Raw genomic sequence first — 25,881 nt, forward strand, 5'->3', positions numbered from 1 at the left:
GTTAGGCCCAACATGTTACATTATATGGGTATCATCTGCCTCCTACTGATGTTGTCTGCTATGAATAATCTGCCAAGTGCTACCGAATACTAAGAAACCAGTTTTTGCCCCTATTTGCCCAGTTAAAATTATGCTAAGTTGTTATTACTGCTACTAATTGAATACTTTTTTCCCCCTTTGCTTTGCATTTGACAATGCTTAGAGCTGTATCAATGTCAAGTCAACCTGTTTCCATCCTGTTCTCCCACCAAGGTCTCTCTATTCATGAACCCTTATAAAAGTTTTCTTCAAAAAGGAAATCCTTTGGTTTTTTGCAATAACCTTATTACAGCTATTAATCATTTTCCTATGCCAGTCTAGATGTTGTCTTATAATGTTTCTTTCAGGGACTTTCCTGTAATACACAAAAACTGTTTACTAACACTAACAAAAATCAGACTCTGTTTACTAACAGTAATCAGATATCCAAATGAGTAATGTTTTCTGTCAAAATAGTTACATGTTGGAGACTATTCACTTATTCTAATGATGTTACAAGTGTTCAAAACATGTCTGGAGTTAATTTTTTTTTTTAACATTATTTTTGAGAAGACAGAGAGAGAGAGACAGAGCATAAGTGGGGGAGGGGCAGAGAAAGAGAGGGAGACACAGAATCTGAAGCAGGCTCCCAGCTCTGGAGTTCTCAGCACAGAGACGGGGCTCAAACCCACCAACCACGAGACCATAACCGAGCCAAAGTCAGATGCTTACCCCGTATCTGGAATTCTTTAAAACTTGCCAGTTCCATAACTTTGACCTTGTCCAAGAAGAGCAAACCTATTACTTACAGTATTTGACAAAAAAAACAATGCTTGGCTGAACTATTTCCAAAAATTGGATTTACCTACAAAGGATGAAAAATTGCTACTACTGAAGAATTTTTAAAATTTTCTTACTCTCAGGGGAGCAGGCAAGATGGTGGAACAGCATGGAAGTTTTTTGTGTGTCTTGCATCCATGATATACAGCCAGACCAACACACCTAGAAAACTGATTGGAGGATTAACACAACCTGAACCACAGAATTCAGCAGGTACATGGCACAAAGACGTGAATTTGGGGAGTGAAAAGCTGCAGAGGGTAGGGAGCTGCTTTTGTGGGCAGAGAGAGGATGGAGACTGGGGAGGGGATGAGAATATGGGAAAAGCACCCCTCCCCAAAAGCAGCTGGAGAGAAAGTGGAAAATTGGAAACAGCTGCAGGGACTAAACTAAAAAGGGAGAAAGGAGAGGGTTTAAATGCCATTAAGACTGTAAACAAGGGGAGCGCAAAGTCTGCAACCCTGCAGCTCAATACCTGGCGGTGCTCTGGTGGGAAGGGCGAATCCCCAGGAACAGAGTGGGGGCCAGGAGGTTCACTGGCCACACGGGGAAAAGCAGCTCCACTGCTGGAAGGACATTTGGTGGAAACTGTTGAAGCCACCTAGTCCCAGCAGACCCCAGAAAATGGCCACATTCACTGGTGCTGGAACAAGGTAGTTAAGAGTGAAGCCTGGTGCCAGATGTGTGTTGTAATTTTCCATAATCCCTGAAACGCTGCTGCTACACTATCTCGTGAACTTTTTCTGGGGGGGGCTGGCATCTGGCCGCAGTCTGGGGCACCAGCAGCAGCAGGGTCCAGCAAGCGTTCCTGGGAGCAGCTGACATTCGGCCATTGCTCATTTGGCCATTGGTTGATGAGACCCTCCTGCAGAGGGGCGGAACAGGTCAAAGCTGCAGTTCTTCACAAGGGGCCAGGGAAAACAGCCACATCTGAGACAAAACTCGGGAGAGAGGTACTGCCTGGGGCCTGGTTACGGAGAGTGAAAACGTGGGGAGTGGACAAAAGCTGAAGACAGAAGACGGGTGCACGATTGCTGATCTGGGAGAACAGACTGGGTAGCTGGGTGGCACCATTTTCACCACTCCCGCACATACGCACCTACAAGCGCAGCAACAATCCACCCCAGGAGGCTAGCAGCGCCATCTAGTGGAAAGCAGAGCCATTACACCGAGCCCTGCCCAACTGGGCCAACTTGGCTCTTCAGGAACGCAAGTCTCACCGCCAGCTTAGTTTATGGACTATAAAACACTACATCGACTGACTTCTAGAGGAAAATGAAGTAATTTCAGTCCTACTTCAATCTGTTAGCAGGTCTATCTATTCAATTTTTTTCTTTTTTTTTCTCTTCTACACTTTTCTTTTTCTTGAATACAGAAAGAGAAAAAATTCATTTTTATTTTCAATTATTATTAAAAGTATTTTTTATCACTATATTTTTTACTTTTCTGTAAATTTTTTCAAATTCTATTTTACTTCCATCATTTCACTTTAGTCTACTTCAGTGTATTCACCTTTTCAAATTTTCAAACAATTTCCTTTTTCTGCTTTTCATTTCTTTTCTTTTTCTCGAATGCAGAAAGAGAAAAGCTTAATTTTTACTTTCAATCTCTATTAAAAATATTTTTCTTTAATTTTTTCACTATATTTTTTGCTTTTATGTAAATTTTTTCAAATTCTATTTTACTTCCATCATTTTATTTTAGTCTACTACAGTGTATTCACTTTTTCAAATTTTCAAACGATTTCCTTTTTCTTTTCTTGCCCCCCCTTTTTTCCTCTCTAATCTGTCAAACCACTTTCAAACACCCAGACCAAAACACACCTAAGATATAGCATCATTTATTCGATTTGTGTGTGTTTTTAATTTTTTAAATTTTTTTATTTCTATTTTTCTACCTCATTAATTCCTTTTCTCCCTTCAAAATGACAAAACAAAGGAATTCACCCCAAGAGAAAGAGCACAAGGAAACAACAGCCAGGGATTTAACCAACACAGATGCACACAAGATGTCTGAACCAGAATTTAGAATCACAATAATAAGAATACCAGCTGGAGTCAAAAATAGATTAGAATCCCTTTCTGCAGAGATAAAACAAGTAAAAAATGGCCAGAATGAAATTAAAAATGTTGTAACTGAGCTTCAATCACGGATGGATGCCGCGGCGGCAAGGATGGATGAGCAGAACAGAGAATCAGCAACACAGAGGACAAACTTATAGAGAATAATGAAGCAGAAAAAAAGAGGGAGATTAAGGCCAAAAGAGCACGATGTAAGAATTAGAGAAATCAGTGACTCATTAAAAAGGAACATCAGAATCATAGGGGTCCCAGAAGAGGAAAACTTTACTAACCTGGGGAAAGACACAGACATCAAAATCCAGGAAGCACAGAGGACCCCCATGAGATTCAACAAAACCAACCATCAGCAAGGTGTATCATAGTCAAATTCACAAAATACTCAGGCAAGGAGAGAATCATGAAAGCAGCAAGGGACAAAAAGTCCCTAACCTAAAGGGAAGACAGATCAGGTTTGCAGCAGACCTATCCACAGAAACTTGGCAGGCCAGAAAGGAGTGGCAGGATATATTCAGTGTGCTGAATCAGAAAAATATGCAGCCAAGAATTCTTTATCCAGCAATGCTGTCATTCAAAATAGAAGGAGAGAGAAAAAGTTTCCCAGACAAAAATTAAAGGAGTTTGTGACCACTAAACCAGCCCTGCAATAAATTTTAAGGGGGACTGAGAGGAGAAAATATGGGGGGGGGGGAATATATATATATATATATATATATCTCAAAAGCAACAAAGATTAGAAAGGACCAGAGAACACCGCCAGAAACCCCAACTTTACAAGCATCATTATGGCAATAAATTCATATCTTTCAGTACTCACTCTAAATGTCAATGGGCTCAATGCTCCAATCAAAAGATATAAGGTAACAGAATGGGTAAGAAAACAAGATCCATCTATATGCTGTTTACAAGAGACCCACTTTAGACCTAAAGACACCTTCAGATTGAAAGGGAATGGAGAACCAACCATCTATCATGCTAATGCTAATGGTCAACAAAAGAAAACCAGAGTAGCCATACTTATATCAGACAATCTAGACTTTAAAATAAAGACTGTATCAAGAGATGCAGAAGGGCATTATATCATAATCAAGGCGTCTATCCACCAAGAAGACCTAACAATTGTAAACATTTATGTGCCAAATGTGAAAGCACCCAAATACATAAATCAATTAATCACAAACATAAAGAAACTCATCAATAGTAATACCATAATAGTAGAAGACTTCAACACCCCACTCACAGCAATGGACAGATCATCTAATCAAAAAAATCAACAAGGAAACAATGGCTTTGAATGACACACTGGACCAGATGGACTTAACAGATATATTCAGAACATTTCATCCTAAAGCAGCAGAATATACATTCTTCTCCAGTGAACATGGAACATTCTCCAGAACACACCATATACTGGGACACAAATCAGCCCTAAGTAAATACAAAAAGATCGAGCTCATACTGTGCATATTTTCAGACCACAACGCTATGAAACTCAAAATCAACCACAAGAAAAAATTTGGAAAGGTAACAAATACTTGGGAGACTGAAGAACATCTTACTAAAGAAAGAATGGGCTAACCAAGAAGTTAAAGAGGAAATTAAAAAGTATATGGAAGTCAAAGAAAATGATAACACCACAACCCAAAACCTCTGGGACACAGCAAAGGCGGTCATAAGAGGAAAGTATACAGCAATCCAGGCCTTCCTAAAGAAGGAAGAAAGATCTCAGATACACAACCTAACCTTACACCTTATGGAGCTGGAAAAAGAGCAGCAAATAAAACCCAAAACCAGCAGAAGACAGGAAATAATAAAAATTAGGGCAGAAATTAATGCTATTGAAACAACAACAACAACAACAACAACAAAAGCAGAACAGATCAATGAAACCAGAAGCTAGTTCTTTGAAAGAATTAACAAAATTGATAAACCACTAGCCAGTTTGATCAAAAATAAAAAGGAAAGGACCCAAATAAATAAAATCATGAATGAAAGAGCACAAGCAACACAGCAGAAATGAAAACAATAAGAGAATATTATGAGCAATTATATGCCAATAAAATGGGCAATCTGTAAGAAATGGACAAATTCCTAGAAACATGGACACTAACAAAACTGAAACAGGAAGAAATAGAAAATTTGAACACACCCATAACCAGTAAGGAAATCGAATTAGTAATCAAAAATCTGCCAAAAAAACAAGAGTCCAGGGACACATGGCTTTCCAGGGAATTCTACCAAACATTTAAGGAAGAGTTAACACCTATTCTCTTGAAGCTGTTCCAAAATATAGAAATGGAAGGAAAACTTCCAAACTCTTTCTATGAAGCCAGCATTACCTTGATTCCAAAACCAGACAGAGACCCCACTAAAAAGGAGAACTACAGACCAATTTCCCTGATTAACATGGATGTAAAAATCCTCAGTAAGATATTAGCCAACCGGCTCCAACAATACATTAAAAAAATTATTCACCACGACCAAGTGGGATTTATACCTGGGATGCAGGGCTGGTTCAATATCCACGAAACAATTAATGTGATTCATCACATCACTGAAAGAAAGGACAAGAACCATATGATCCTCTCAATAGATGCAGAGAAAGCATTTGACAAAATACAGCATCCTTTCTTGATAAAAACCCTCAAGAAAGCAGGGATAGAAGGAGCATACCTCAAGATCATAAAAGCCATATATGAACAACCCAATGCTAATATCAGCCTCAATGGAGAAAAACTGAGAGCTTTCCCCCTAAGGTCAGGAACAAGACAGGATGTCCACTCTCACCACTGTTATTCAACATAGTAGTGGAAGTCTTAGCCTCTGCAATCAGACAACACAAAGAAATAAAAGGCATCCAAATTGGCCAGGAGGAGGTCAAACTTTCACTCTTGGCAGATGACATGATACTCTATATGGAAAACCCAAAAGATTCCACCAAAAAAACTGCTAGAATTGATTCATGAATACAGCAAAGTTTCAGGATATAAAATCAACACACAGAAATTGGTTGCGTTCCTATACACCAACAATGAAGCAACAGAAAGAGAAATCAAGGAATCGATTCCACTTACAGTTGCACAAAAAACCATAAAATACCTAGGAATAAATCTAACCAAAGAGGTGAAAAATCTATACACTGAAAACTATAGAAACCTCATGAAAGAAACTGAAGAAGACACAAAAAAATGGAAAAAGATTCCATGCTCCTGGATAGGAAGAACAAATATTGTTAAAATGTCAATACTACCCAAAGCAATCTACATATTCAATGCAATTCCTATCAAAATAACACCAGCATTCTTCACAGAGCTAGAACAATTAATCCTAAAATTTGTATGGAACCAGAAAAGACACTGAATAGCCAAAGCAATCTTGAAAAAGAAAACCAAAGCAGGAGGCATCACAATCCTGGACTTCAAGCTATACTACAATGCTGCAATCATCAACACAGTATGGTGCTGGCACAAGAACAGACACTCAGATCAATGGAACAGCATAGTGAGTCCAGAAATGGACCCACAAACCTATGGCCAACTAATCTTTGACAAAGCAGGAAAGAAGATCCAATGGAATAAAGACAGTCTCTTCAGCAAGTGGTGCTGGGAAAACTGGACAGCGACATGCAGAAGAATGAACCTGGACCACTTTCTTACACCATACACAAAAATAACTCAAAATGGATGAAAGACCTAAATGTAAGACAGGAAGCCATCAAAATCCTCAAGGAGAAAGCAGGCAAAAACCTCTTTGATCTTGGCTGCATCAACTTCCTACTCAACACATTTCCGGAGGCAAGGGAAACAAAAGCAAAAGTGAACTACTGGGACCTCATCAAAATAAAAAGCTTCTGCACAGTGAAGGAAACAATCAGCAAAACTAAGAGGTAACCGACAGAATGGGAGAAGATAGCTGCAAACGACACATCAGATAAAGGGTTAGTATCCAAAATCTATAAAGATCTTATCAAACTCAACACCCAAAAAACAAACAATCCAGTGAAGAAATGGACAAAAGACATGAATAGACACTTCTCCAAAGAAGACATCCAAATGACCAGCTGACACATGAAAAAATGCTCAAATCACTCATCATCAGGGAAATACAAATCAGAACCACAATGAGATACCACCTTACACCTGTCAGAATGGCTAACATTAACAACTCAGGCAACAACAGATGTTGGCGAGGATTTGGAGAAAGATGATCTCTTTTGCACTGTTAGTGGGAATGCAAGCTGGTGCAGCCGCTCTGGAAAACAGTATGGAGGTTCCTCAAAAAACTAAAAATAGAACTACACTATGACTCAGCAATTGCACTACTAGTCATTTATCAATGGGATACAGGTGTGCTGGTTTGAAGGGACACATGCACCCCCATGTTTATAGCAGCACTATCAACAATAGCCAAAGTATGGAAAGAACCCAAATGTCCATCGATGGATGAATGGATAAAGATGTGGTATATATATACAATGGAGTATTACTCAGCAATCAAAAAGAATGAAATCTTGCCATTTGCAACTAGGTGGATGGAACTGGAGGGTATTATGCTAAGTGAAATTAGTCAGAGAAAGAAAAAAATCATATGACTTCACTCATATGAGGACTTTAAGAGACAAAACAGATGAACATAAGGGAAGGGAAACAAAAATAATATAAAAACAGGGAGGGAGACAAAACAGAAGAGACTCATAAATATGGAGAACAAACTGAGGGTTACTGGAGGGGTTGTGGGAGGGGGGATGAGCTAAATGGGTAAGAGGCACTAAGGAATCTACTCCTGAAATCATTATTGCACTATATGCTAACTAATTTGGATGTACATTTTAAGAAATAAAAAATAAAATTAAAAAATAAAAAAATAAAAAATATTTTAAAAATTTTAAAAATTAAAAAAAAATTTTTCTTACCCTCTGAAAGTAATTACAGAAATGTAAGATAAATGCTGAGAAAAAGCATTATAGGTATACTAAATAGATGACAACCTTTGTGTGACCTAACACAATTATCTCATCCCTAAGGTTCTTTTTCCATATACAAAATGAAAATAACTTTCCTATTTTCTTACAAGTTATTGTAAAAATAGGGGCACCTGGGTAGCTCAGTCGGTTAAGTGTCTGACTTCGGCTCAGGTCATGATCTCGCAGTTTGTGGGTTCGAGCCCCATGTTGGGCAATGTGCTGACTGCCCAGAGCCTGGAGCCTGCCTCAGATTCTGTGTCACTCTCTCTCTTTCTGCTCCTCCCCCACTCTCACTCTGTCTCTCTGTCTCTCAAAGATAAATGAACATAAAAAATTTTTAGAAACAAGCTATTGTAAAAATTTTAAAAATGACATCTCTGAAACTCATGAAGTGAATATATCCATATTCACACCTTACTACTGCAAATTAAGATAGATTCAAAACACAGTATTAAGACATACTCATTTTAAAACTGTATTCCTCAGCCATAGAAAAGAATAAAATCTTACCATTTGCAATGGCGTGGAATAGAGGAAGGTAGTATTATACTAAACAAAATAAATCAAAAAAGACAAATACAGTAAGATTTCACTCATGTGGAATTTAAGAAACAAATGAGGGGTGCCTGGGTGGCTCAGGTCACGATCTCGTGATTCTTGAGTTTGAGCCCCACATAGGGCTGTCTACTGTCAGCATAGAGCCCACTTCAGCTCCTCTGTATCCACCCCCCCCCCAAAACAACCAACATTTAAAAAAATGAACACAGGAGGGGGAAAAAAAAGGCAAACCAAGAAACAGACTCTTAACTACAGAGAACTGATGGTTATTGGAGGGCAAGGGGGAGGGGTGAAAAATAGGTGATGGTTATTAAAAAGGACACTCGTGGTGAGCACCAGGTATTATATGCAAGTGATAAATCACTAAATTCTACATCTGAAATAATATTACACTGTATGTTAACTGGAATTTAAATAAAAACTTGAAAAAAAACCCGTAGGCAGGATTCTGACTTGAAGATTAAGTTGACATCTTTATTTTGCAGGAGGCAAAACATGAGAATCAAAGTTTGATTTACAAAGTTTCATTAGGGGCGCCTGCCTGTGTGGCTCAGTTGGTTAAGCGGCCGACTTCGGCTCAGGTCATGATCTCGCGGTCTGTGAGTTCGAGCCCCGCGTCGGGCTCTGTGCTGACAGCTCAGAGCCTGGAGCCTGTTTCCGATTCTGTGTCTCCCTCTCTCTGACCCTCCCCCATTCATGCTCTGTCTCTCTCTGTCTCAAAAATAAATAAATGTTAAAAAAAAAATTAAAAAAAAAATAAAAAGTTTCTTTAATTTTTTTCATTAAAAATAACCACATATGCAATGAAGTTCTGTTTTTCAAGAAATAGTTCATGTTTTAGAAAGTGAAACCTAACTCACTCTTAGTGAAAAATGGGGGTGGAGGGAAATTCCATAACTCTGAACCACAATAAATACTAATAATACCTTTGATTCTGCAACATGGGACTTCCCCAAGAAACAGGCATCAGGTTTTGCTTAGTCAACTAGAATGTTATCCAATCAGAGTTAGAGAGGGAAAGTGCCTTTACAAATAAATACTGCATCCCAACCCCACGTTTTCTGAGACACTCAACTGCTTAGACATTCTGAGCCTACCACAGAGGAACCTCCAGTCACAGCACCATGAACCAACGAGCTGTTCTTATTTTCTGTCTTATCTTTCTGACTCTGAGTGGAATTCAAGGTAAGGAACATGAAAGGATATTTAATTTCTAAGGTCAGAAATAGGACTGCGTAGAAGTTCTATAATTACAGGAATAGCATATTTGCAAAAGTTTTACAGCCTGCCTATAAATGAAGGCCAAATGAGCAGAGATTCTCTCTGGTCACAGGTCAGAAAGGCAAATGGAATAAAAGGATGGGGGAACAGAAGAGTAAGAGGATAGACAGAGAAAATGTAAGGGAATGAGGACAGAGAGGATGAGACAGATACTTCTTAAGTAACTCACTTAATTAACCATAAGAACTGGGCTCAGGGGTAAGTTTACAATTCACAAGTTGCAATTCCATTCTTTCAGATAATCAACTAATCAATCATTCAGAGCTGTATTATAATGGGATCATTCCCTCTCAGATTACCTCAAATAACATGGGGATATAGGTTCTGCTAAGTAGTAGCCAATCCACACTGAACGACTAAAATGAAAAGTGCACTAACCTCCCCTACTGTACTTGTCTTTTTTCCCCACAGGAATACCTCTCTCTAGAACACCACGCTGTACCTGTATCAAGATTAGTGAACTATCTGTAAATCTAAGGTCCTTAGAAAAACTTGAAGTGATTCCTGCAAGTCACTTTTGTCCACGTGTTGAAATCATGTGAGTAAATGCCTTCTGAAAGTCACTTCTCTAGTTGTAATCATATATTAAATATGTATGATCACAAAATCAATAAATGCTTTGTATGATTCTAAGACTTCTACATAGCAAAGGGAAACATCTAGAGTGAAACGTAAACATCTGGCTTAAAAACTGTATATTATACCTGTTTTATTGGCCCAACATCATTCTAAATATTTTCCCTCTTACTTCTACAGTGCTACAATGAAAAAGAATGGGGAGAAAACATGCCTGAATCCAGAGTCTAAGACCATCAAGAATTTAGTGAAAGCAATTAGCAAGGAAAGGTAGGTTTGCTGTTATTTGCAGAATTTCTCTTTAAGAAATGTCAATTTGGGGAAGTCAGAAATATTTGCAGTGAGCTTTCCTGTGGGATCCCTTGGCTTAAAAGTGTGTTTACCACCATGCCTGCCACTACCTGTATTTATTTTTATACTGAAATTGCCATCGTCTGTGGTATCAAAAGTTAGCTACCTACCTAGAAGTGTCAATAGGTCATTTTAACCTTGAGGCAGAGCTAGAACTATCCAAGCAAAGCTACCAAATTTTCCCCAAGCCTCTCCTGTCCCTAAAAAAAGCAGCTCTTGCAATCCACAATGACTATGTAGCATCAGGAAAGCTCACCAAACACTTTGCCTGGGGACTTGCGAGTTACCTATGAACTCAGAATGTTCTAAGCAGAACCCAGGCTGAAGCCAGAGTTGAGCATATCACACTTTTACACCCCCTTTCTCTTCCTACAGGTCTAAAAGATCTCCTTGAACACAGAAGCATAATCACCGTACTGACAAAGATGGACCAGAAAGAGACTACCTCTGCCATCATTTCCCTACATTCTTGTCAAGCCCTAATTGTCCCTGGATTGCAGTTCTCCTAAAAGGTGACCAACCACTGTCACCAAATAAGCTGCTACTACTCCTTGAGGGAGGTGGATGGTTCATTACCCTGAGCTGTTTAGTACGAACTCTGCTCTGGCACTGTAAGCTAAAGGTGCTACATTTTTAGTGAATGTACCAGGTCCTAGCCCTGCTACTAACACTTTCCTCACCTTTCATATCTTCTAAAGGTTATTAAAGATATTCCCACCTCTGGGTTTATCAAAGTTCTCAGAACTTAAAAAAAACAAATAGCCATAATACAATATGCTTTTTTAAGAAAGATCTCTACTCCATGGAATTCTACTGCTATCCTCCCAAGGGGCCCATATTCTTCCAGTGGTTATATATACACAATTCCAAATACATAAAAGAATCTAAAAATGTCTGAAAATGTATGTGAAAATACTATTATTTAATGAAAACTGCACAAAGTTGAGTTCTCAGATGTACATATGTCTTATATTGTTTTCGGTGTGTATGGAATAACTTGTGTAATGAAGTACTAAACATGAATGAATAAAAAATTTTAAGTCTAGATATATACTATGCATGTTATGTAAGGCATACACTGGATGTTTTTCAAAATAAAAATGCTGTACTCCTTTAGCAGTAATTTTTTTGAGAGAGTATGTGTGCAAGTGAGTGAGGGGCAGAGAAAGTGAGAGAATCCCAAGAGGGGCAGAGGAGGGAGGGAGGTGAGGAAGAGGGGCACAAGCTCATGAACCATGAGATCATGACCTGAACCAAAGTCAGATGCTTAACGACTGAGCCACCCAGACACCCTCCCTCGGCAACATTAAGAAAGATGATACAATTGTTAACAAATCAAAAAGGTATTAAAATAATAACTAATATATATTTCATAAAAGAATCCCACAGTAGAAGACAAATGACTTTGAGAATTACCATATTCCTTCCAACTGCAGTCTGCTGAAAGACACATCATACAAGATTCCTTCAGGACTGATGTGGCATAACAGACTTTGCCTGAGCTTCAGACCCTTATAGGGAGAGATCTATGTGATATCTCCACCTGAATATCCTACAGAAATATCAAACTCTAAAATATCTCAAATTTTCTTCTTCCCCAGATCTAGTTCTCTGCCTCTTTTAAATGTCCTAGTTTAACAGCAATATCATCCATTCAGTTCCCCGAACCAGAAACCTGGAAGTAATTCTACATTCCTCTCTCACCTCCCACATCCAATTAATCACTAAGGAGGTATTTAAAATACATTTAGTCAGCAAATTAATTGTATCTAGAATATATAAAAAGAAAAATAGGAAAAGATAGATAACTAAGCGAAAAATGGGAAATAGAAATGAATGTCACAGGAAAAAAAAATGCACAAGTCCTCAACATATAAAATTGTTCTGCATCATTAGTAATCAGGGACATCTACATTCAAATCATTTTGGGATACCATTTGACACCACAAGACTGGCAAAATTCTTTAAGTTGGATAAATACCAAGAGCAGGAAGAGTAGAGCAATGAGGAATGCCCCTCTACTGCTGGTGAAAGAGGAAAGAGCTACCGTAACTGGTTCGAAAACCAGGTTGGTATTATCTTGTAAAATTTAACATGTGTGCACTCTATGTCCTAGCAATTCTGCTACTATGCATACACCATGGATAAATTCTTGTATATTACATATATTAAAGAATGTTACAGCAGCATTGTTTATAATAGCAAACTCTGGACACAATCCAAATGTCCATAAATAGAATGGATAAGTAAATAAAGGTATACTAATTCAACGAAGTATTACACAACAGTAGAAATACACAAAATGGAACTATATACATCAACATGGGTGATCTCAAAAACAGTCTTGCACAAAAGAAGCATGTCACAGAATAGCACATACAGCATAGTTCTATTTACTATGAAATTCTAAAACAGGCAAACTTAACACTGGATTTAGGAATGAAGACATATATGATGAACACACACACACACAAAGGGAATGGTTTCCATAAAATTCGGGATGGTAACTACTTCAGAAAGTGAGAAAAGAATGCAATCAGGGAGGGGCACATAAGAGGCTTCTGAATTACAGTAAAGTTCTATTTTTTACCTAGGTAGTGAGTACGTGAAAATTTGTTCTTTAATCTGTACCTACACATTTTTTTTAATTCATAAAGACCACAAATACATGGAGATTAAACAACATGCTACTCAATAATGAATGGGTCAACCAAGAAATCAAAGAAGAAATAAAAAAATACACAGAAACAAATGAAAATACAAACGTACAAAATCTTTGGGATGCAGCAAAAGTGGTCCAAAGAGGGAAGTGTATAGCAATACACACCTACATCAAGAAGAAAAGTATCTGACAGCCTAATCTTACACCTGAAGAAACGAGGGGAAAAAAATAAAAAATACAGAGACCTGAGGGTTGCTGGAGGGGAGGAAAGGGAGATGAGCACTGTACATTATATGTAAGTGATGAATCACTGGGTTCTACTCCTGAAACCAATACTTGCTATATGTTAACTAACTTGAATTTAAATAAATTTTTTAAAAAGTGAAGCCTAAAGCCAGTAGAAGGAATAAAGTAAAAAAGATTAGAGCAGAAATAAATGATACAGAAACTTAAAAAACAGAACAGATCAATGAAACCAGGAGCTGGTTCTTTGAAAAAATTAACCTCTAACCAGACTTACTAAAAAGAGAAAGGACCCAAATGCATCACAAATGAGACAGAAAAAATAACGACCAACTCTATAGAAATACAATGATAAGAGATTATGAAAAACTGTATGCCAACATACTGAACAACCTATAAGAAATGGATAATTCCTAGAAATACATAAACTACCAACACTGAAACAGAAAAAAATAGAAAACTTGAACATACCAATTACCAACAAAGAAATTAAATCAGTAATTTTAAAACTCCCAACAAATAAAAGGACCAGATGGCTTCACAAGCAAATTGTACCAAACATTTCAAGATGAATTAATACCTATTCTTCTCAAACTATTCCAAAAAATAGTGAGGAAAAAAAGGAAAACTTCCAAATTCATTCTATGAAGCCAGCATTGCCCTGACGCCAAAACCAGATAAAGACCTCACCAAAAAAGAGAACTACAGACCCATATGCCTGATGAACACAGATGCAAAAATTCTAAATAAAATACTAACAAACCAAATCAAGTACAGTAAAAAAAAAAAAAAAAAAAAAAAATCACTCAACACAATCAAGTGGGATTTATTCCTGGGTTGCAAAGATGGTTGAACATTTGCAAATCAACCACTCAACATGACACACCTCATTAAGAACAGATAAAAACTATATGATCATTTGGATCGATGCAGAAAAAGCATTTGACAAAGTACAACATCCATTCATGATAAAAACTCCCAACAAAGTAGGGTTAGAGGGAACATACCTCAACATAATAAAGGCCTTATATGAAAAACCCACAGCTAATATCATCCTCAATGGGGAAAAACCGAGAGGTCTCAGTTTTTCAGTAGGTTCCTCTACAATCAGGAACAAGACAGGGATGTCCACTCTCACCACTTTTATTCAACATCGTAATGTAAGTCTTAGCCACAGCAATCAGACAACAAAAAGAAACAAAAAGCATCCAAATTAGCAAGGAAGATGTCAAACTTCCACTATTTGCAGATGACATCATACTCTACACAGAAAACCAGAAAGACTACCAAAAAACTGCTAAAACTGATACACAAATTCAGTAAAGTCGCAGAAAAACAATCAACATACAGAAATCGGTTTCATTTCTGTGTGTCAATAATGAAGCAGCAGAAAGAGAAATGAAGGAATCCATCCCATTTACAACTATACCAAAACAGTAAGATACCTAGGAACAAACCAAACCAAAGAGGTGAAAGACCTATACTCTGAAAACTATAAAACACTGATGAAAAAAAATCCAAGATAATACAAAGAAATGGAAAGACATTCCATACTCATGCATGGGAAGAAAAAATATTGTTAAAACGTCTATACTACCCAAAGCAATCTACACATTTAATGCAATCCCCCTCAATATACCACCAGCGTTTTTCAGAGTTAGAACAAACAATCCTAAAATTTACATGAAACCACAAAAGACCCCAAATAGCCAAACCAGTCTTGAAAAAGCAGAACAAAACTGGAGACATCACAATTCCAGACTTCCAAGTTCTATTACAAAGCTGTAGTAATCAAACCAGTATAGTACTAGCACAAAAACAGACACATAAATCAATACAACAGAATGGAAACCCCAGAAATGAACCTACAATTATATGGTCAATTAATCTTTGACAAAGCAAGAAAGAATATCGAATGGAAAAAAGTGTCTTCAACCAAATGGTGCTGGGAAAACTGGATAGCAACATGCTAAAGAATGAAACCACTTCCTCACACCAGACACAAAAAATAAATTCAAAATTAATTAAAAACCTAAATGTAAGACATGAAACCATCAAAATCTTAAAGAAGAACACAGACAGTAACCTCTTTGACATCAGCCAAAGCAACTTCTTTCTAGATATGTCTCCTGAGGCAAGGGGAACAAAAGCAAAAATAAACTATTGGGACCTCATGAAACTAAAAAGCTTTTGCACAGCAAAGAAAACAATCAACAAAACTAAAAAGCAACCTACAGAATGGGAGAAGATATTTGCAAATGATATATCTGATAAAGGGTTAATTAACATCTAAAATATGTAAAAAAAAAAAAAAACTTATGCAACTTAATACACAAAAAAGCAAACAATCCAATTGAAAAATAAGCAGAAGACATGAATAGACATTTTTCCAAATAAGACATACAGATGACAAACAGACATGAAAAGATGCTCAACATCACTGATCATCAGGGAAATATAAATCAGGATGTCGGTGAGGATGTGGAAAAAGGGAACCCTCTTGCACGGCTGGTGGGAATGCAAACTGGTGCATCCACTCTGGAAAGCAGTATGGAGATTCCTCAAAAAGTTAAAAACAGATACCCTAAGATTCAGGAATTGCACTACTAGGTATTTACCCAAAGAATACAAAAAAATTAAAAGGGATATATGCACCCTGACGTTTATAACTGCATTATCAACAATAGCCAAATTATGGAAAGCCCAAGGATCCAATGACAGATGAATGGATAAAGAAAATGTGATGTAAGTATATACACACGACTATTATTCAGCCACAAAAAAATACTGAAATATAGCTATTTGCAACGACATGGACGAAGCTAGAGAATATTATTCTAAGTGAAGTCAGAGAAAGACAAACACCACATGATTTCACTCATATATGGAATTGAAGAAACAAAGGAGCACGGGGAAAAAGGCAAACCAAGAAACAGACTCTTCACTATAGAGAACAAACTGATAGTTACCAGAGGGGAGGTGGGTAGAGGGATGGGTTAAATAGGTGATGGGGAGTAAGGAGTGCACTTGTGATGAGCACCAGGTGTTGTATGGAAGTGCTGAATTACTATACTATACACCTGAAACTAATATTACACTCTGTTAGCTAACTGGAATTTAAACAAAAACTTATATAGGGGTGCCTGAGTAGCCCAGTCAGTTAAGCATCTGACTGTTGATATGGCCTCCGTTTAGGGGATCAAGGCCCACTTAGGCCTCTGTGCTGACAGCAAGGAACCTGCTTGGGACTATCTCTCTGCCCCTCCCTCACTCTTGCATGCACGCTTGCTCTCTCTCAAAATAACTTTATAAATATATCTTTTTAAAAATGCTATGTTTTACATTAAAAGAGCATAACAAACTAGCAAAGAAATGAAAAATTCCAGGATATAACCAATTGTGAGATATCTTCATGAATATCAAACAACTTTACATAGCAAAATAGAAGAATAAAGAGAGCTATCACTGGGGATGTAAAGTATAGCATGGTGACTACGGTTTATAATACTGTACTGAGTATCCGAAAGCTACTAAGAGAATACATCTTAAAATTTCTCATCACAAGACCCCCATGTTTAGAGCAGCACTATCAACAGTAGCCAAAATATGGAAAGAACCCAAATGTCCATCGATGGATGAATGGATAAAGAAAATGTGGTGTATACACACACACACACACACACACACACACACACACACACAATGGAGTATTACTCAGCAATCAAAATGAATGAAATCTTGCCATTTCCAACTACGTGGATGGAACTGGAGGGTATTATGCTAAGTGAAATTAGTCAGAGAAAGACAAAAATCATAGGACTTCCCTCATATGAGGACTTTAAGAAATAAAACAGATGAACATAAGGGAAGGGAAACAAAAATAATATAAAAACAGGGAGGAGGACAAAACAAAAAAGACTCATAAATATGGAGAACAAACTGAGGGTTGCTGGAGGAGTTGTGGGAAGGGGGAGTGGGCTAAACGGGTAAGGGGCATTAAGTAATCTACTAAAATCATTGCTTCACTATATACTAACTAATTTGGATGTAAATTTTAAAAAATAAAAAATAAAGTCAAATCAAATAAAAATTAATTCTCATCAAAAGAAAAATATTCTTACTACAGTGACTTATTGTGGGAAATCATTTCACAACATAACAAACATCAAATCATGTTATACACTTGAAACCAACATAATGTTATTTGTCAACTATACGTCAATGGGAGAAACTTAGAAAAAAAAACCTAATGTAATGCCAAAAAGACAGAGAGAGAGAATAGGTAAAAGGAAAAAAGTGAATTCTAGTGCAAAGAATGTGATCAAAGACATAGGGGTGAGATAGCACAGTGTTTTCAACCTGGAATAATGTAAATATAAAACTAGAGATATGAATATTGTAGAAAATGATGGAGAGACAGATAAGAATTACATTATGAGAGCCTTTCTTTGCTAGGTATGCCATCACCATCAATGTATATTTATAAGCTGTATGCATGTTATAAAATATACATAAAAAATAACATAGATTGTTAGACCAAACTCCCAAAATACTAAAGATCTAACACAATGAAAGTTTATTTTTTTGCTCAAAGTTCCATGTAGCTTGGCAATGCCTCTATGTTGACTCAATAATACAGTCCCCCCCGTCTCAACTGAACATTGTCATGACAGAAAAGACAAAGGCAGAAGTGGCATACTGGCTCTTAAATGCTACAGCCCACATTACCTCGTCCTGAACAAGGTCTTGCCTTCCCTAATCTAAATGAGGGATAGAAACTGGAAGGGGAAGTGCACTTGTCTCTGCATAAGTAGGTAATTTCTTAAATAAGTTTTTTTTTTTTAATTGTAAGACAAAAACCAAGGCTCATGCAGAAATCCAGCTCAGAAAAAGAAGTCTAAACAGATTTTAAGTCTATTTTCTTAAATAAATTAGATCAGAGGTGAAGAAGAATTCCTTTTCTGGGTAGAAAGTTCACCAATGTCTGAAGTAAATAAAATTTGAGGTACACAGAGAACAAATGAACCCGTCTACTGTAGTATGGTCATGTTATAAATCCGAGGGAGAGAAATCTCCTTTTTCTAGGAAAATACATGGCCCACAATGATCTATATATTGCAACATGATCTAAGAATACTGGCCTTAAGGAAAAGGGGAAAGTGATTGTAATTGTGTCTCTTAATTTTCTTTGTCATAGTGTACTTAGTTAATTCACTGTTCATATTTAGAATTTGATAACACCATTCTTGCTTCATTCAGGGGCAGGTCAAGAACCTCACTAAAGCAGTAAGAATATGACAATGATTACTCTGGTGATTCGCACAAGTCATTAAAGCCTTCCTGCGCCTGTTTTCTCATTTATATAAGTAGAAACAGAAATCCTCCAGGGGCACCTGGGTGACTCAGTTGGTGAAGCATCCAACTTTGGCTCAGGTCATGATCTCATGGCTTGTGAGTTCGACCCCCACAGCAGGCTCTGTGCTGACAGCTCAGAGCCTGGAGCCTGCTTCAGATTCAGTGTCTCCCTCTCTCTCTGCCCCTCCCCTTCTCTCTCTCTCTCTCTCTCTCTCTCAAAAATAAACATTGAAATTTTTTTAAATTAAAAAAAAAGAATCCTCCAGAAATATTACTAAATGTCACTAAAATAAATTAATAGTTCAAATACTATTTACAGGTGATAGAATTATAGATGATTTTTATTTTTTACTTTTATTTCACGAGTTTTCTACAAGGAATATTTCTACCATTTCTAATCAGAGAGAAAAAAATTAAGTGAAAACCAATTTTCAAAGACACTATATATATGCATGCTTATCTTAAAGGACTAGGATTTATGTTCTTAGTGACCTTCATGAAATGATGCATCTCTGGGAAAGATCTGAAATAAAAACAGTCTCCCAAAATGAGGTCTATGAGAGCAGAAACTACACCTAATTTGCCACTGTATGCCTGTATGTACACACACATGCATATGTACATATACATACACACATACACATACATATACCTCAACTTCTTTTTTGTCCAATGCTGTACTAAAATTTAATTGCTTATATTAAAAAATCATTAAACAACTACTAGATATATATTTCAGGTCACCAGACAATAATACGTCATTATTAGTTTCCCTGCTCACCCTCTTGCCTGCTACCATTTACTCTCTACACAACAGCCAATGTAGTTTTAAAACATAAATGAGATTATGGATACCCCTGGTTTCATCTTTCCAAAAGCATCCCATCACACTTTAAATGATACCGAAAATGTTTCCTTATAGTCTGTAAAGCTCTACATAACTCTTCCACCTCATTCCTACCATTCTCCCCTCAATGTTTCCATTCCAGCTACACAGCCTCTTATTGCTTCTCAAGCACAGCAAACACATTCCCATCATTTCCATAGTTTATTCCTTCACTTTATTCAGGTCCCTGCTCAAATATCACCTTCTCAGAAGCGGCTTTCTTCACCAATCTATTGAAAATAATATCACTTCTATCACTCTCAATCTCTTTACCCTCCTTTTTATAGCCATTATCACTATCTGTAAATATATTACATACTTTTTCATCTGTTTATTCCATATCCCCAAAAAGGTCTACGAGAACAGAAACTACACCTGTCTTATTTATCACTGTATCATTGGTATCTACCGTTGTACCTGACACACAGTAATGCTCAATACTCACTGAATGAATGAATAAGTGACTGACATTTGCCATAGCTAGAATCCGTTGGAAATTGGTATTCACTCCAAGGACAGGACCACTTTCCAAAGACATTAGATAGTTCTTAAACCTTAGAAGAAAGTAAACTTAGAAATAAAGAGCTTACTGGTTTTGTTGAATCACCATATACCCACAGAAGAAATTATGACCTTCTCCCATTACAATATCCAGCATGTGCACTGGCAAACTGTTTACTAGACTATGAGAGCCCCGTGGGAAGAGAATTAAGGTTTTAAGCAGGGGCTTACAGGACTTTCAAAAATAAAAATGTTTCAAAACTAAGTTTAATGTTTTAATAGTAGCAACAGCTGTTCAGAGGAGGGGAAAGTCCCCTCCACCCCAAGTTTCATCCTGAAAGATGATTCTTTCAAAATAAAAAATAACTTGTGTTATTTTCACTTGAGATAGAGAAGAGCATGTTGTTTACATATTATGCAACATTTTCCCAGGACACTCAAATCTAATTAAAGCCAGAATAGCATGGCTATCTCATTCTCTAGACTCAGATCCAAGAAATCCCCTTAGTTAACTGTAGAATGGGAAACGGGGAGAAAAGAAAAAGGACAGCTGAAAAAAGTTCAACATCAGTCTGAACCTGCAATGCTGTTATTCCCAGAGCAGATGATCTTGGGATGTGTCATTTTTAGGGCTCAGCAACTTCCCTAAAATTATAAGCAAAATATATAAACATACATGTATCCATAGTTTTTTTTACCAGAGTCTCAGTTCTACAACCTTCAAATGGTTAAAATTCATAAGTCTGTCCTAATTCATCACAGACCTTCAACACACCACATCACTTTGTAGAGCAGTCACTTTAGACCATATGGATACTAATATATGTACTTCATATCTATGTAATCTACATTCAAATACTGGAAATACTAGGCCAGTGTGGGGATTTAACAAACCTAAGCTCATCTCAGAGATCTGGGTCCTAAAGGAGACATTAATGGTTATTTCCCAAGTATTCCTAAAATTTGCAAGACCATCTGACCTACTGCATTAATCATAGTAATAACACACACACACACACTTTTTTTTTTTTTTTTTTACCACCTCTAGAACCACTAGGGCACAAACTTGGCTCTGTTGTTAGAAATTAGAGACCTTTAATTATATGAGGTGAAAGGGAACTAAGCCTAGAATATTCTCAATGCAATCAAGTTCAACTTAATAAATAATTGCTATGCCCCTCCTAACTTCAAGATCCAATGGCGCAAACAAGGACAATCAACACATGATGCCTGGCCATAAAATTATAATAATCTAGCTGAGGAAACAAAAAACATATGTAATTCAAATGTCGCCAACAACAAAAGATAAGCATACCAGTACTCAGATAAGTGGTATTTGTAAATAAAACTGATCAAAAAAGAAATCTAGCATGTTGGAAGTGACAAACGCGTTGGATACAGTTAGTAGAAATAGGTGTTAAATCAGAGAAACATGTAAATATAATGAAAGCTCTGTAGGGATATAAAACGAGGCAAAGTTTTAAAGATAACATTAAAGAATGCTTATATTCTTGCAATCATGAGAATGAAATGAACAAAGGTCAAAGTTATAACTTGACAAAATGGAATGAATAAAGAGTAAAATCAGGACTAAACCATGAATGTGCCACTCACCATGTAGGTAATAGAACTTCTCTTCTTGTCAATGATAGTAAACAAATTACACACATAGGGGTGTGTAGGTGGCTCAGTCAGTTAAGCCTCCAACTCTTGGTCTTGGGTCAGGTCATGATCTCACAATTTGTAAGACTGAACCCCACATGGGCTCTGCACTGATAGCACAGAGGATGCCTGGGACTCTCTCTCCCTCTGCCCCTCCCCTGCATGCATGCACTCTCTCTAAATTAATTAAATTTAAAAAAAAATTTTTTTCACAGAGCAATAAAGTCAACCGTAGTAGGAGCAGAATAATATATGATCTAGCTAGCTCCACCTTAAAAGCAGTTCTAGGGAGGAGCTTGGAAAGCTTCTGTGCAAGGAAGAGTTGAGGCACACTGAAATTGTCAAGACTTTATTTGAGCATACATCAATTCAAAATGAGCAGCACCAAGCGAAAGGTGGTTAGGAACACTCCACTGACAGGAGCTAGGGGAGAGGTTTTTATAGAAAAGACATTGAAATGAATCAAGGAAATTATCCGATTGGCTATGACTTTAATAGGTGCCTTATTTGGGAAAGCCTACTTGTCTATCTGTGATTGGTTGTTCCTAAGTTTTATTTTCTCAGATTCAAGTGTATTGACTATGGCTTAGATTTTGGTTTGCTTGCGTAGGCTTCCAAGCAACCTCAATCTAACAGCCTCCTTACTTATTTATTTCAACAGTTCATTAAGAAATCTTCAATTACAGTTATAAAGAATTATACTAAGCATGCTGCTCATGAATTTAGATCTTGTAGAGCAGTTGTATCTCCTGATGATGGGTTATCAATACAAATAAATGAAATGTGTGTGGACACATGTTCTCTCATCTATTCTTGTCAATGCTCCATGATTACTCACAAGGAATGCTAATGGGAATAGGGCAAATGATTCAACATTATAAATGCTGGAAATAAGTGTAAAGGATTCAGGAAAGGAATAGATGACCTAGAGCCGTGGTATAGTCAAGGAAGATTTGACAAAGTAAGCAGAATTTGTAGTTGTCTGCTCAAAGTAATCTAAGTGAAACTTACTAAGGAGCATTCAGAGAAGTTCAGCTTAGCCAGGGGGCAAGAATCATAGAATCAGCATTGTAGACATACACTGTCTATGTACACATACAGACTTCTATAAATAAACATACCTATGGCACTAACGTATTATTTAGTTTGTATAGTATTATTTAGCTATTTAGAGCAAGACCGGATTGAGGAAAAACAAATACTAGAAACATTAAAATCTCAAGTCACAGATTTGAGACTATATTTTAAAAAGCATTTTCTGTATTTTTTTGGAATAAGCAAAAACTAAATTGGAATTATACATTTTTAGGGAACAAATGTAACTAATAATATGTCTACATCTGGCTAAATAACTCAAAATAAAAACTTACAATCAGCACACCTGGGTGGCTCAGTCAGTCAAGTGTCCGACTTCAGCTCAGGTCCTAATCTTAAGGTTCATGAGTTCAAGCCTCACATTGGGCTCTGCACTGACAGTGTGGAGCCTGCATGGTATTGTCTTTTCCTCCCTCTCTCTCTCTGCCCCTCCCTCACTTGTGCATGTGTGCACTCTGTCTCTCTTTCAAAATAAACTTAAAAAAAAAAAAACTTACTATCAAACTAAGAACAAAGGATTTTCAACGACATACAAGAAACCACAAAAGCTAGTAACAAATACCACAAAACCAAAGAAAAAAGTAAAATAGAACATTAACACAATGATGGACATCATAACATGAGTTAAGAATGTTAGAGCACAACTTCAGCTGGGAGCACTACCACCATTCCTACCAGAAGCACATTGCATCTTGCAGTAAGTGGCAAGTTTGGTTTGAAAATACACATTCAATTCTATAATCTGAAAAACAGTAGCAACTATTATTTTTGTAATTAAAAATTATTTTAAAAAAGCGTATACAATCTTCATGGCTGACAGAGATTCTAAGAAAAGAAAAAGAAAAAGAAAAAGAAAAAGAAAAAGAGAAAGAGAAAAAGAAAAAGATTTGGAATAAACTTTGTTATTAATGCGTATATTAACATTTGTTTGCTATAAACACTAATAGGCACTTTTGGTTTCAAAAGAAGTATATGTTTTATTTTAAATTCAAGTTTGATTTTTCTGGTACCAGAGTACAATGCAAAAGGGGCTTTTAGTTCCCAAAAGCTAGCTTTTGTTGCTATTTCCTGTATTTCACACTTGCAGGTCCTCTGAATGGTAGAATATGCGCACATTTTCAAAACAACACCATTTAATTCTGAGTTGAGTACCAGTTAGTGGTTAAGATTTGAAGGGGATGGTTATTAGGTTGTGAACATACATGTGTAGATAAAGGAAAAACTTTTACTTAAGGTATGAATTAAGTATATATTGCAAAGACAGATGTAATTTCCTCAGTTTGAGAGAAGATACACAAAGGTAATTTTCAGAATTCAACTTTGATTCAGGTTTCACAGATAACTTCCTGAAATTTACTTCAAATAAGTTTTATCCTATCACACAAGAGCAAGCTTTGTGTGTCATTCTACTTCTCTTGACCTATATTTATACAGGTATGTCAAGTCACTGGCTGACCACAATTAAACGGAAACTTCAGTAACCACACACAAGAAATATCTACTTTGCACAAATATTTGGGAAAGTTACCAACGGATAGTTCCATCAGTCAACAAGCAAAATCAACAACCCCTGATGAGTGAGAGGATCAGATTTCCAGAGTTAGCACAATACTCAATGTCTAGTTTTTAACAAAAAAATCACAAAGCATACAACAAACAAGAAAGTATGGCCCAATCAAAAGAAAGAATTGACAAAAAATCATTCCTGAGGAAGCCCAGACATTCAGTGGACTTACTAGATAAATATATTAAGTCAACTGCATTAAGTATCCTCAAAGAGCTAAAGGAACCCATGTACAAAGAATAAGAGGAAACTGGGAAAATGTGTGAATAAAATGAGAACATCGATAAAGAGACACTAATTATAAAAAGGAACCAAATAGAAATTCTGGAGCAGGTAAGTAAAAAACTGAAATGAAAAATTCACTAGAGGGATTCACCAGCAGCTGTGAGCCAGCTGAAGAAAGAATCAGCAATTTGAAAACAGGACAACTAAAATAGAGTCTGAAAAGCAGAAAGGAAAAAAAAAAGTGGAGCCTAAGGGACCTAGAATAGCATCAAATGAACCAGTAGACTCATAATACAAGGCCCAGAAAGAGAATAAAAAGGAACATAGAGAATATATGCATAAATGACAGAAAACTTCTCAAATCTGATGGACTACATGAATCCACACACCCAAGAATCTAAATGAACTCCAAGAAGGATAAACCCAAAGAGATCCACATGGTAGTCAAATGGTCAAAACACAGAGACTCCTGAAAGCATCAAGAGAGAAGGGACTCCTCACATGCAACGGATCCTCAATAAGACTAACAGCCAATTTCTCACAAATGTTAGAGACCAGAAGGAATAGGATTACATATTTAAGTTGCTGGAAAAAAATCTGTCAACCAAGAATTCTAGATCTGGCAAAGCTACCCTTTAAGAATGAAGGAGAAATGAAGATAATTCAAGATAAACAGAAGCTAAGAGAGTTCATTACCATTGGACTTGCCCTACAAAAAAATGTTAAAGGGAGTCCTTCAGGCTAAAATGAAAGAACACTAGTCAGTAAACTGAAGCAGTATGAAGGAAGAGAAAAATGTATTTTGAAAGAACATGCAAGCATGAGTGGGGGAGGGGCAGAGAGGGGGAGAGAGAATCTCAAGCAGGCTCCACACTGTCAGTGCAGAGCCCAATGTGGGTAACTACGTAGTGAAGGAGGAGGAAGAGAAAAAGGAGAAGGATGAAGGCAGAAAAAAGTGGAGGAGGAGGAATAGGAGGAACTACAGCTACCTAGGCTATATTGCTAGAGAGAGAGCCCACAAGA

The 25,881-nt window shown here is 36.9% G+C and overlaps 2 protein-coding genes across 4 annotated transcripts in view; one reads left to right on the forward strand and one right to left on the reverse strand.

Annotated features, from left to right (window-relative positions):
* Nucleotides 1-25,881, reverse strand: part of ART3 (ADP-ribosyltransferase 3 (inactive)) — a 147,263-nt gene that overhangs the window by 115,554 nt on the left and 5,828 nt on the right. The window contains exon 1 of one of the 3 annotated variants that reach the window (XM_045056210.1): nucleotides 20,402-20,520. The exons of the other annotated variants lie outside the window; for them this stretch is intronic. The gene's annotated coding sequence lies outside the window, so the exon portion shown is untranslated. Of the gene's footprint in view, nucleotides 1-20,401; nucleotides 20,521-25,881 lie in introns of those variants that run through there. 3 annotated transcript variants of the gene reach the window in all.
* CXCL10 (C-X-C motif chemokine ligand 10) lies at nucleotides 9,500-11,781 on the forward strand. The gene is made up of 4 exons (XM_003985274.4): nucleotides 9,500-9,642; nucleotides 10,150-10,276; nucleotides 10,495-10,584; nucleotides 11,041-11,781. The coding sequence occupies exons 1-4, from the start codon at nucleotides 9,582-9,584 to the stop codon at nucleotides 11,057-11,059; spliced, it is 297 nt and encodes a 98-aa protein (XP_003985323.3). The 5' UTR covers nucleotides 9,500-9,581; the 3' UTR covers nucleotides 11,060-11,781.

This window comes from Felis catus, chromosome B1 (genome assembly GCF_018350175.1).
Source record: "Felis catus isolate Fca126 chromosome B1, F.catus_Fca126_mat1.0, whole genome shotgun sequence".
Lineage (NCBI taxonomy): Eukaryota > Metazoa > Chordata > Mammalia > Carnivora > Felidae > Felis > Felis catus.

Coding starts and splice junctions, on each gene's coding strand:
- CXCL10 (XM_003985274.4), top strand. CDS start 9,582: ATGAACCAACGAGCTGTTCTTATTTTCTGTCTTATCTTTCTGACTCTG. Junction 9,643..10,149: donor GACTCTGAGTGGAATTCAAG/GTAAGGAACATG, acceptor TTTTCCCCACAG/GAATACCTCTCTCTAGAACA. Junction 10,277..10,494: donor TGTCCACGTGTTGAAATCAT/GTGAGTAAATGC, acceptor TTACTTCTACAG/TGCTACAATGAAAAAGAATG.